The following is a 12,045-nucleotide window of genomic DNA, read 5'->3' as shown; positions in this document are numbered from 1 at the left end:
GGCCCAATACAACAAGGGACTCAAGTGAATGGGATAAAAGTGCTCAGGACCTAGCAAGAGAAAGCTCATTGTTTGGCACTTTGCAGTTTACTGGAAAGTTAAAGCATTATATTTCTGATACCAGTAATGTAGTGTAAGCAGCAATCTTATGATGAAATATACTGAAAGATAATATTATTACAGTCTAAGGAAGAATCAATCTCCATCCATCCTACAGCTAGCTTTCAGAGCATGTTTCTGTACTTTAGGGATTTTCCTCTTGGAAGATATAGCTACTTTTTCTTCAAAAACAGGAACCCAAAGATAGTCATATTGTCAGAAAATATGCAACACACTGATAGAACAGTATCCACAGTAGTAAATCCTCACAAGGAATTTCACAGGAACCTTGGTGGGTATATATATATTTAGTGGGCTGGCACTATATTACTATGATTCACTAAACAAGCTTCTAGACTAGCTCCTGATGCAGTAATGCTCTTGACAGACTCATTGGACTTTTCTGAAAAGTCTGTTTAGTACAACAGTAAGCAATGTTGTTTTAAACAGTTTATTTACATGATTTATATTGGCAAAAAACCTATCTTAAAAATACAGAAGTAACAGGCTGACATCTTCAAAAGCAGCACTAATTACATATAACAGAAAAAGTAGCATTTTGCGGTTAAATGGAATCTTAGAGTTGGAAATGCCACACATGACATACAGGCAATTAGTTCAAAGTTATTAAGTGCAGAAATACACACAGTTGGACAATTCCTGAGACGGCGTTGGATAATACAGAGTGAAAACGTGGTTATTTTAAAATGTACAGCTTGCAAAGAAAAAAAATACAGAAAAAGACTAAATATAGCAAAGATGTAGAAAAAGGTTTTGGAAATTATACACCAAAAACCTGCAAGTAAAAATATTAGTGTTAGAAATTGAAACCAGGTCCACAATTTCAGCTTTGCACTGGGAGGAGCCTGTGCACGAATAAACTTTATATAAAAAGTAGTTAAACAAGGGTCTTGAGACAGTTTTAAAAATAGTCTCAACTCAAAGGCTATAAATACAATTTAAGTACAGTGATGTTTTTCCTTGGACTGCCACATCCAAAAAGTGTTAGTTTTAATTCGCTATCAGATCAAGTTACTTTTGGTGGCTAAGCCAGTTATAGGATTTGGATGTATTGGATTAGAAAAGGATGCACAGAAAATATGAAGGACCATATGCAGTAGACCACTCCAAGTACATTCATGCACAAACACGCTAGATCTTCTAGAATACCCAGAAAAAGCAGCTGTATAACAGGCCAACTGTCATACTTTAAAGGGCATATCAAACTATTTCAGTTTAGTCAATGGTCCATGCATTAGCTTTTAAGAGTACAGAGCCAATTGATGAAGTTAAGCAACCTCTTCTAGATGAACTGAAGAACATCATCCAGTGGATGACTCAAGAAAGAGAGACTTCTTAATTTCAGCATTTGACACCAAAACAGTTTATTGCAAAAAGGAGACAATTTGTTGAAAGAAAGTGTTTACATTATGCCGGTGAGGAAATGGATTGTTCAAAAGAATACATTATTTCTAAGCCTAGATCAAGTTTTTCCACTTGTTTGCTTGACCAGGTCATCTGCTTCAGTACTAGTCAGAGTCCCTACAAGTTAGCAATCTGTTAGGTAACTAAGCGACAATGACTAAAGTACCATTAATGTCAGTAATAGGTCATCTGAACAGCCAGTTGCTTGTCAGTCATTACAGTATAGTAGTTCATTTTAAGCCTACTTCATATCAAGTGGGTTGTTGATCGACTTAAGGTATGACTCCTCTTTGCAAACATTGAAGGAAGGTTGACCAAGGAAGGAGAAGGGATACCCTGGTAGGGGAGGAAAAAAAAAAATTGTTAATATGATCAAGGTATCAGTCTCAGTGTTGTAGTCATACCGCTCAACATTTCAAGACCCAAAATAAGGGGGACACAGTGGGTCCAGTTTCTTCAATAGAAGTAGTCTGCTAACCCCTAATTTTAAGGATTGGCATTTTCAAGTTTTGGATAACAAACTTGGTGGGTAAGACACACAGATAAGTTCGTTATAGAAAATGAAGATTTCCCCCATAACAAAAAACTGTTGAGAGGTATGCACAGAACTAGGAGACCTTCTGAAGAATTCTTAATAAAGCAAACATATCTATCCCACATCCTTGTGCAGTTCATGCTTTTACAACAGCATAGTATCTCCTTCCAAGTTTTCAAATGCAGAACATGTTATAACACAGTTTGCTATATTAGCAAACCTTGAAAGATTGAGATGAACTTCCTCTAGCTACATAGCCACTTGAACTGGTTCTGCTCTTACCATATTTTCAAGATTCCTCAAAAACTACTGATTTGACCCTTACAGACGACACTTTGGTATAAAAAAGCCACAAAAAGTGTAACTTAAATTTTGATAGTTTATTACTGAATAGTCTTAGCCTATATATGTCTGTATATGATTGAAAACTAGACAAAAGGCTTGCTATTCTGATGTTGTGAACAAGTCTCAGCAAAACTGATTATCAGTGGATTTTAAGGTGATCTGCAGGCTTAGCAGTTTGTTGCTAAGCAAAAGTTGAAACTAAAATTAATAGAATAGTTGTAAGAGCTGCTTTAAGAGCTAAAAAATTTTCTTTACAACCTCAGAAGTTTAATTTCACTTGAAGTGATAACAAGTGATGGTACTATAGTTGTGCTTTAGTTGTTGACCTAGAAGAGAAACATGTTCTTATGAAGGTTTTTAGCAGATGATAATTGCAAAACTCACTGTTTAAGGCTCATGAAAGTCTCAACAGTTGTACTCTAGAATTCTTCCATATTTGCAATCAGAGGCAATAGACTCCATGCTGAATCCAGAATTTCATGCGTCAAAATTTTTACTTCAGTATGAAGACTCGCCCATATTTACATTAAATGTGTAAATATAAAAGAGGCACTTCAATGCCATCGTAGGGCAAACATGGTTAAAAAAACTTGGAAAGAAATCCAAAACCCCTTGAGACCAGTGATGTCAATTCCATTTCCAAAGAATTTAAATTCCCCATTTAAAACCCAACTAGTTAACAACAGAAGAAATGTTAAGTAGCCTAATGGGAGCTGAGATGTGCACCAAGACAGACCAAGGAAAACCCTGCACCCGTTAGAAACATTTGACTGATTCTTTAATCTTTTAGTAGTTGTGCTCCATAGGAGAATCTTTAGGAAGCTCACTTTATACAACGTGGGCATTAAAGATCAGGGTTTGACGCTGGAACTGTTCTCAACACCACTCCGGTCATCTCCTACATCACAAGTGGTAGTAATGACAGGAATGGGACATGGTCTGGCCAACGAGTGGCCATTTAACCTTTCAGGGCTGGAAAGAGTTTTTCCTTCTCTGGCATGTGAAGGACGGCTAGTTGGAGAGTCAGGACAGAGCACAGGTCGAGACCTGGAACTTTGAGAGCTCCCATCAACAGAATTGGAGCGCTGAACACTAACGACATGTTTGACAGATCCATTTAGGCTGTATGTAGAAGAGGAACGAGCAATCTACAAATAGGAAGGGGGGGTGAAGAGTTAGTGCAGACACTGCATAAATTCACTGGCTATTCTTTTATTGTGCCTTATTTCCAATGCCATTTCTCTAAGTAATAAATAAATAAAATAAAAAGAATTGTACATACTGATGGCCAGGATATTATCTAGACAAAACACTTCACCTAAACAATTCCTTCGAACCTCTTTGTAAGAAACTTAGTGGGCTCTTATGTTCTACGAATTTTAAAAACTTACTCAATATCTTCAACAGATTAATTTTGCAGGAACAGCAGCGAGATCATGCCATAGCACTTTAAACAGGTTCAATAATGCATACAAGCAAGTTCAGTACTCTTTCTGCAATAGTTTGCTTCTAGTGGAGATTGTATTAATGGTCTTAAATTGAAGTAATGACAAATTCACAAGTCGTTTTCCCCATCCAAACGATGCTCTTGGGTACACATTATCAGTGCTATTGTGTGTTAGGCCATTGAAACGCCTACATGAAGCGCTGCTTTGACTGGGTATCCCAGGTGTCTATATCATCTGTCACAGCAATATACAAAGCAAAATTTCAGACAATTGAATCAACTTTATAGAAGTGTTATATGTAACTTTAAGAGCTAGGATCCAGAATACAATCCCAAGGCGGAATTAGAGGGCTGCCTGCTGGAACAAAAAATCACTGGGGTAATTATTGCAAATCCCTAGGCAAGTAGCAAGTCTAGAGTAGCTTTACCTCCTGGGGGAAGTTGCATGTGCTAATTTAACTCTATACTGTTTTTGGTTATTAGTCAGGGTCTCAAAGTGATCACCCTAACATAGTGGGGGAAAAGTCACTTTCACCTGATCAGTGACACTGACCAAGAGGGCCAAATACTGAAGGACTTGGAGAAATGAAATATGGGTAACTATTTGGTAAGTCAAGACTAGCATGTGAGGGGTTTTTAAGATATGTACTCTTTTGATCTGAAGAGACTCTTTGCTTTGACACGGTCATTGCCCCAGAGAGCAAGCAGAACCGCAGGTGCTCAATGAAAAACTCAAGCATGATGAAATAATCTGTGAATTGAAGGAGGAATTACATTCTAGATCTAGATAAAGAGTTGCGGGACTCCAACTCTCAGGGTCCTAGCAGTCACCTAGAGGGTGGGTGTCCTTAAGGAGGCCACAAAGAGGTGAGAGATGTAGTTACCTTGAAAACTGTGAAAATTGCCATTTAGCGCCATGCAAATGCAACACTTGATTTCATAACGGATTTAGCTGCAGGTTGGATTATTTTTAACCACAGCTGCCCTTTTCCTAAGCACAGGATGGATGCCATGCTGTCAACTTGTATGTTTGGTAGTTTACTATTTGGAAGAACATCAAGAGATTTTGAATTCATCTTGATAATGCACAGAAAATAAAGGGATTCAACCAATCCCTGGTAGTTCTGCTGACATGTTTAAGGGTAATGCTCAACTATGTAAGGACATAGGAGGTAGAGAAAAGGCATGACTGGAATGCAGCTATTTTTATGAGATACAAACTGTACCAGAATGAGGATAGCCAGAGATACAATAGCAAGAGGGGAGGAGGAATAAAAATTAAATCTGTAAGTGATTTTTTCGGGAAGGGGGATGCTCACAGCATAAGTCCAACTTCTAATTAATGGGAGGTAGGATGCAACTATCCCTGTGGCAATTTATTCCTTAGTTACCTTCTGCTGGGCTTTTACCAGTTTCCTCTGAAGCAGCTATTTCTGGCTACTGTTAGACACACTGCACTAGGTTGACCACTGATCGGATTCAGAATGTTAGTTCATATGCTACCATCCTTAACTCAAGCAGCAGAGTGAAGAAATACTTTGACTGGGTTGATTATCAGTGGGCTATTAGCATGCACATTATACTTTATTACCCCTATTCCACAGGGGATACCCTGAAAGGCAACTATAGGAGAACACCACAATGAGAGTTACAAGGGAAATTTTCAACAAGTTACAGAGCTAAGAGCAGGTATTAGAACGTTAAATTCTGAGTAAATTGTGTTTAGTTTATTTTCAATCCTACCAAGTCCCATCTGTTATAGTCAATTGTGCTGGCAACTTGAGTGTCTATTGCTATAGTTCTTAAACTACAGCAGAGAAAAAAAAAAAAAAAAAAAGAGTAGCAGTATGTTATTTTAGACACTGAAGACTAAGATCCTCTTCCCTCCCCAAATCTATGACACACTGAGTATCCTTTCGGGGGGAGATGGGGGGGGCGCTGTAGTTTCTTGGCTCCCCACCCCCATTTAGAGTCCATGAGTATAGAAGTTAATGAGGTAAGACAGCACAGGATGTCTGTTTTTATGGGAAATTTACCCATTCAAAGTTACACGAACCAGTTGTATACTTCATCCTAGGATAGCTTCAGAAATTATTTCATTTCAGGTTGTGCTAGGAGTTTCTCGTCTTGCCATGAGAGGGCACGATCACTCTTATAAGGTGGTCACTTTTGGAATCTGCATAGTGCATTTCTCGCTCCTTGTTTCCCATGATACAGCAGAGTTTTCTGCATTTTACAGACTAATGGGACATCTTAAGTGACTTTACTCAAACCAGAATATAAATGAAGTTTTTTTTGTTTTGTTTTTTTTAAAGTATAGACAAGGGTTGCATATGCATTGTGGACTTCGTTTAATAAGAGGTTGCCATGTAAGAATATGTTCTGTGCACCAAAATTAATACAGTTTTATCAAAATTAAGGTTATGCCATTTAGACAGTACAGCCAAGTCACTTACTGCTAATGAGGATGTACTGGTCAGGCGGCTGCCCAAGTATCTTTCACTAGATGAGCAGGGACTCCTTCCTTCTACTGTATTGTGTGCCATTAAAGCCCTTCGAAGAGCTCTCTTTGGTGTTTTGGAGAAAGAGAATGCTCTTGTAACCTGCAGAGTTTGACAAGAGTTGTTACATACATTGTCTTAGCGTGAGATCATTAGCATCTAACATGCATTCACATTTTGATTTGCTGTGGAATTACATTAACAGTCTAGAGACCTTGCAATGAGAGACCATGTCCTACAGTGCTTTCTATAGACCATCTTAGAGGTGTGTTTTAATAGTCAACCTGTGCATGCTCTCTTTTCAATCCCTGCCCCTTCAGCTGAATACTACATGTGGTCTGGACACCATGAGTTGAATTAGCACAGACTCTTCATTTTACGTAGCTCACAGAACAGTCACATTGAAACTCTGCAGCACAACTGATCTCATGGAATTTCCTTTAATGTATAAAAAGTAAAGGCAAATTTTTTGGATGCCTTTACAATCCTGCAATTAAAAACAAAACAAAAAACCCAATTCCATTTTCTCCTCCTAATCAGTTATATCTATAGATATAGAGAGAGAACGAACTTTGGCAGCACTGGCAGAAATACCAACATACATTTCTTGACTACACTGACCCTAGTAGGTTTTGGTGTGACTAAGAAGGTTCACAGATCAGGTAAATTACTTAGCAAGCAAGGAATTAAACACTTACCTTTTTTGATGTTTTCTTGATTGCCCTGGATGCCCTACTCAACGTACTGTCCACATCTTTCGTATTTATGTCAATTGAATCAGGATCAGTAGTGTAAATAAGGTTTTCCTACAGACAGGCAGAACTATAAGAACAGGTGCACAAATCCACCAGGATTTTTCCAACACATCTTTGAGTACACTCAAAAATTTGAGTTTAATCTTCTAAAATCAAACAGGAATTGATAAATAATTACAAGATCCCTAAATTTCACTGGAGAATGGATAGCGAATGTACCTGTACTTAATCTTGCAGCTGCTATTTGGATTTACTCGATTTACTGAAGCTAGCTACTAGAACAGTCTCTTGTAGGAGACCTTAGCCCCATTTTCAAAATCAGGGTGGACCAAAGCAAACCAAGTGGGTCAAATCTGAAATTGTTAAACAGCCAGGCCTGATGTGAAGGGGTACACACATTTTAACTGTAAATGTAGTGGAATCTTGGCAAGGCAAGACACTCCACTATTCTAAATGGACAGAATGGATAGTCTTCAAAAAGATACAGTCTTCTAGTTAAGATTGATACCTTTGGCCTATGTTTGGTAAAAAGTGCTTCAGAAGCTCCCAAGCCCCTCCAGAGAATAGAAATTAACATTACTGTAGTGATACAAAATGTAGAATACTCAGTTACGTAATTAAGAGCAGTGCCCTAGTGCATGGGATAGGATGAAGCTTTACGTATTTTTATAGTTTTACTTGCCAGTTTTAAAAGAAGAGTCACTGACATCCCAATAATTTTTTCATATTCTGCGTTCTGAAACTCCAGTAGCATCACAGGAATCTTTAGATTAGACTATTTATGTGAGGGATAAGGAATTGATCTTTTGTGAAGTCTGAGGAAAGCTGCCCAGAGAAGACTGTACACACACAGTTAAGTTTCAACAACAGCTTATGACAACGTTGTTCACTGCAGTGCTACTAGGCAGAGCTGGAGTTAAAGCCTTTACTGCCACCATGTGGCAGACTTGTAAATACCTAGGTCATTTATGAGAAATGAGGCATACTTATCCAACATCACAGACTTTTCAGAAAGGGTGCGGCAGCCAGGTACAGATGGAGAAGAGAATCAAGTTTTTGACCCCCTAAAGTGCAAAAAGATTCCATTCTATTTGGTATTCAAATCCAGCTAAAGATGGGGGCACATTCAGGGTGGAAATGTGTTGCTTTAAAGTGTGGTGGGGCTGCTGCCTTTAAGTAGACACCAATGTATATTACCACTTTGAGGACTAGATGTAGTTAGGAATGGACTATCTTTCTATGCAGGCAAGGTGCGTTTCAGAATGTCATATTCCACATTGGAAATAGTGAGGGGTCAAGTGCTTTTCTATTGTACTGTAATGTGACAGAACATTAGTAACAGATTATGATACCCCATTTCTACTATTATACTTATTAGAATTGAGTGGCGACAGAGAGACAATTAAAGGAACTGACAGATGGGTGGCTGGCCCACTTAGCAAAATTGTCATTTTATCCTGAGAGAAGTATTTATCTTTTACTGTGGGGGAGAGGGGGAGGAAGGAAGGAAGAGGGTTAAAATACCCCTGCTCCAGAAGTTCATCCATTCAAAGTGAGCCAGTGGATCAGAAATAGTACACACCTTCTGAACTAGTGTCCTCATGGAAAGACAAGACTCATTTAAAGTTTTGGGTTTTTTTTTAAGCCTTAAAGAAGCATCAAATATTTAACAGATTGTATGGTGAAAATAAATAGCATGCTGAACACAGACATCAAACTCAAACCAGCTGTTCACTCCAGTGTGTGTGTACGTACTTGCGCGCAGAGAGAGAGAGAGATAATGAGAATGTTAGCTGGAAGGTCCCTGCCCTGCTACCATTTTTGTGCTGTATTTCAAAGTTAGTAATTTTTTTATTTTTGGCTTCTGGTCTGAAAATACACACTGGAAATGCTTAAAGGGGTGCTGGCAGAAGGCTGACACCTTAGAACATTCCAGTTGGTGATGAAAGATGCTTTAGGGCTCTATGCCTCACTGAGATAAAAGCATTTCATACCTCTGTTCTATCAGGCGATCTATACAGACCAACGAACTACGGGATTATACACAGTCAATTTCTACATCTTAATGAAAATGCCTATGGTTAGAAATGCTACAACAGTGCAGAGAGAACTGCACTGACTGGCTTACACTGGTGAAAGACCCAAAAGATAATTCCGTATAGATACAATAGGGCATGTCTATACTACAGACCTTGGACTGTTATCATAACCATTAAAAAAAGTTTTATTTAAAAAATGCTTAGGTTCTATAAAACCTAATGGTTAAGGAGTAGGCCTCAGCACCCCTCTTAATCACCAGAGAAGTTTTATTCTGTTAGCTTGTGGATATGCCAAGGCCTCGTTTCTTCCGGTTATCACAAGGAACTATCTAAAAGACATTTGTGATGAACTATTTTTACGGATAACCTAGTACTAGAGAACTTACAGCATCTGCTTTACAAATTGTGTTCGCTAGGTGCCGACACAGCATCTTCAGCCAATCCTCTTTAGGAGGCTCCTCAGTTGTCATCTGAAAACTGAACAACAAGTTGTTCTGTTCTGTTGGTGGCCGCACAACCAAGGCAAAAGCTTTGTGGCAGTCTACAATTGAAGACAAAAACATTCAGTTCACACTGTTCCAAACAGAGGACAGTCAACCTTCATACAATTCTGAAAAAAAAAAAAAAAAAAAAAAAAAACGAACACCACAGATTTTAAGCAAGTAATCTTATGACTTACTTTTAAGTAGCAGTCTGGTTCAAGTTAAAGACTATTAGGGTATGTCTCTACACTGCAATTAGACACCTGTGGTTGGCCTGTGCCAGCCGTGCTTGGGTTAAGGGGCTATTTAATTGCACTGTAGACATTCGGGCTCTGGCTGTGAGGTGGGAGGGTCCCAAAGCCTGAGCTCTAGCCCAAGCCTGAACATCTACACTGCAATTAAAACAGCCCCTTAGCTTGAGCCCCACTAGCTAGAGTCAGCTAGCACAAGCTAGCTGCGGGTGTCTAATTGAAGTGTAGACATAGCCTTAGAGGCAGCATGGTCTAATGGATAGGGAAATGGCAGTAACAAAGCTTGGATTCTCTTCTCAGTTCTGCAACTTTGGGCAGGTCCAGTTTCTTCACCTGCAAAGCAGAGGGAAGTGATGCCTGCCCTATTTTGTAGAGCACTTTGAGAAGCAACATTGAAGCTTCTATTTATTCTATTATGGAGGAAGTTTGACCATTTGAGGTATACCAGTTTGACTAAACAGAATTGTTAGAATTACATCTTAAAGGATATTGACATTAAACCCAGTCTATGCTGGACAAGTGACCCGTTGCTGACAACCAACAGGGGCAGCTGAACCAGTGCTGAACACAATTAAGTGGCAAGTGTAGACAGACAGTGCTCAGCACTGCTTCAGAAACGTGGGCTAGAACTTGGTCGGAAGAGTTCAGATACTCTATTGTCACCGATGGATCATCTTTCTAGTGGGAAGAAACCCAGAGGCTAAAATTCATTGTCAGTCTACTCTAGTGTCTCTTTCATCAAATAATTAGGCTACAGTAGAAACAAGCACTCTGTTAATACCAGTTTAAAAAGTGACTGCAGTTAAATCTAAAGTTCCAGCTAGACTGTATGAGGCTGCCTGCTTACTAGATAGATGGCCTCTTCCTACTTCTTACTCAGAAGAGTTGTCTTAAACTCTGAAAAAACATACAAACCCAGTAAGATCTGCTGAAGAGCTCTAGAGAACACCAGCCAAAAAAGTTTGATCGCTTGAAGTGAAACATTATTGTATTTTAATTTCTAACCAGAAAATGTTTACAACAATTACAAGCTTCTAAATACAGATTTATGATGGCATTGCTGCTACAACGCTGAATAATGTGGTATGAACTGTTGCTACTGTGAAACATTAATCTAACCGTGACCAAGTGGTAACACGAGTTAAGTTAAGCCTTTGTCCTCAGGTAGCATGGATAGCTCCTTGAGTACCATCACCACATTTTAAATGAAGATTTGTATTTGTGGAAACAACAATGGGCCAAGCAACAAAAAAACCACTCAGCAGATCAGGGGCTGTATTTAAAAGATCTGTAGGCTTATTTTTTTATTGCAGGATCACAGTGCCATTTGGCTGGCTCTTGTCAATATGGCCTTTAGCGGTTATTTCAAGATCATTGGCCAGCAGGTAAACAATCTTTAAATAAAAAAACACGTTGCTTTCGGATTTCAAGCCAGAACATTAGCATTTGTAGCTGTCAGTTGAAGTGTAATCACATAATTAGTTCTCAGAATAGATTATAAGAACACTTCAGTGTTCTATCTCCCCCTCCATTCCCCCACTGGGTTTATTAGCTATAACACCATTCCAAACACAGACCTTCTGTCTCCCTGATGTCTAGCACTTTCTTGATCTGCGAGAGAGGCATGAGAACAATGTGCTTGAGAGATGCTGGGGGTCTGGTCTGGCCATGGGGGCTCTTGAAAGCACTGATAACTTTGTGCCGTTTCCTTGCAATCTGTAAGGAGAGTATGAGATAAGTTTAAATCTTACAATTAAAACAACCATTAAAAAAATCAAAGCTTAGCGAGAGAGAACAGATGAATTCTTCATCTAGTAACCAGCTCCAACATATGGATTTATACTTCTACTTGAAGAGAAGCTATACGTCTTTCAGAAGAACTGGGATTCTTTTCTTTAAAAGAGGAGGCATGTTCCTTGAAAGGCTATATTTCCTCATCTGGTTCCCCTAGTTTTCCAGCACACTCTTGTATGCACCTAGCCATGGAACAAATCCTAAAAACAGCAGATCGGTCAATGTTCAAATAGAGATGCCACCTGTTAGTTGTAGCTCAGTCCAAGATTTGGATTTCCACAGCCCTTGGCCTAGCTTTGAAAATCCACTTCTCTGCAATCAGAGGGGTTAAAAGCAGTTTTATCTACAAATAGGATACGGTTGGCTTTACCT

The 12,045-nt window shown here is 38.9% G+C and overlaps 1 protein-coding gene across 5 annotated transcripts in view; it reads right to left on the bottom strand.

Annotated features, from left to right (window-relative positions):
- Nucleotides 1–534: 534 nt before the first annotated feature.
- ECT2 (epithelial cell transforming 2) overlaps nt 535–12,045 on the bottom strand; it is a 50,694-nt gene continuing 39,183 nt past the window's right edge. For 4 of the 5 annotated variants that reach the window (XM_034782209.1, XM_034782207.1, XM_034782208.1 and 1 more), the window contains 5 exons: nt 11,457–11,595; nt 9,533–9,687; nt 7,051–7,158; nt 6,308–6,454; nt 535–1,860 (listed from right to left, as the gene is read on the bottom strand). In XM_034782209.1, coding sequence (XP_034638100.1) covers nt 1,771–1,860; nt 6,308–6,454; nt 7,051–7,158; nt 9,533–9,687; nt 11,457–11,595 — 639 coding nt within the window. In that variant the 3' untranslated portion in view covers nt 535–1,770. The other variant, XM_034782211.1, reaches the window with a different exon arrangement.

Source organism: Trachemys scripta, chromosome 9 (assembly GCF_013100865.1).
Source record: "Trachemys scripta elegans isolate TJP31775 chromosome 9, CAS_Tse_1.0, whole genome shotgun sequence".
Lineage (NCBI taxonomy): Eukaryota > Metazoa > Chordata > Testudines > Emydidae > Trachemys > Trachemys scripta.
The sequence above is the reverse complement of the archived record's forward strand: the minus strand, read 5'-3'. Positions and strand labels throughout refer to the sequence as shown.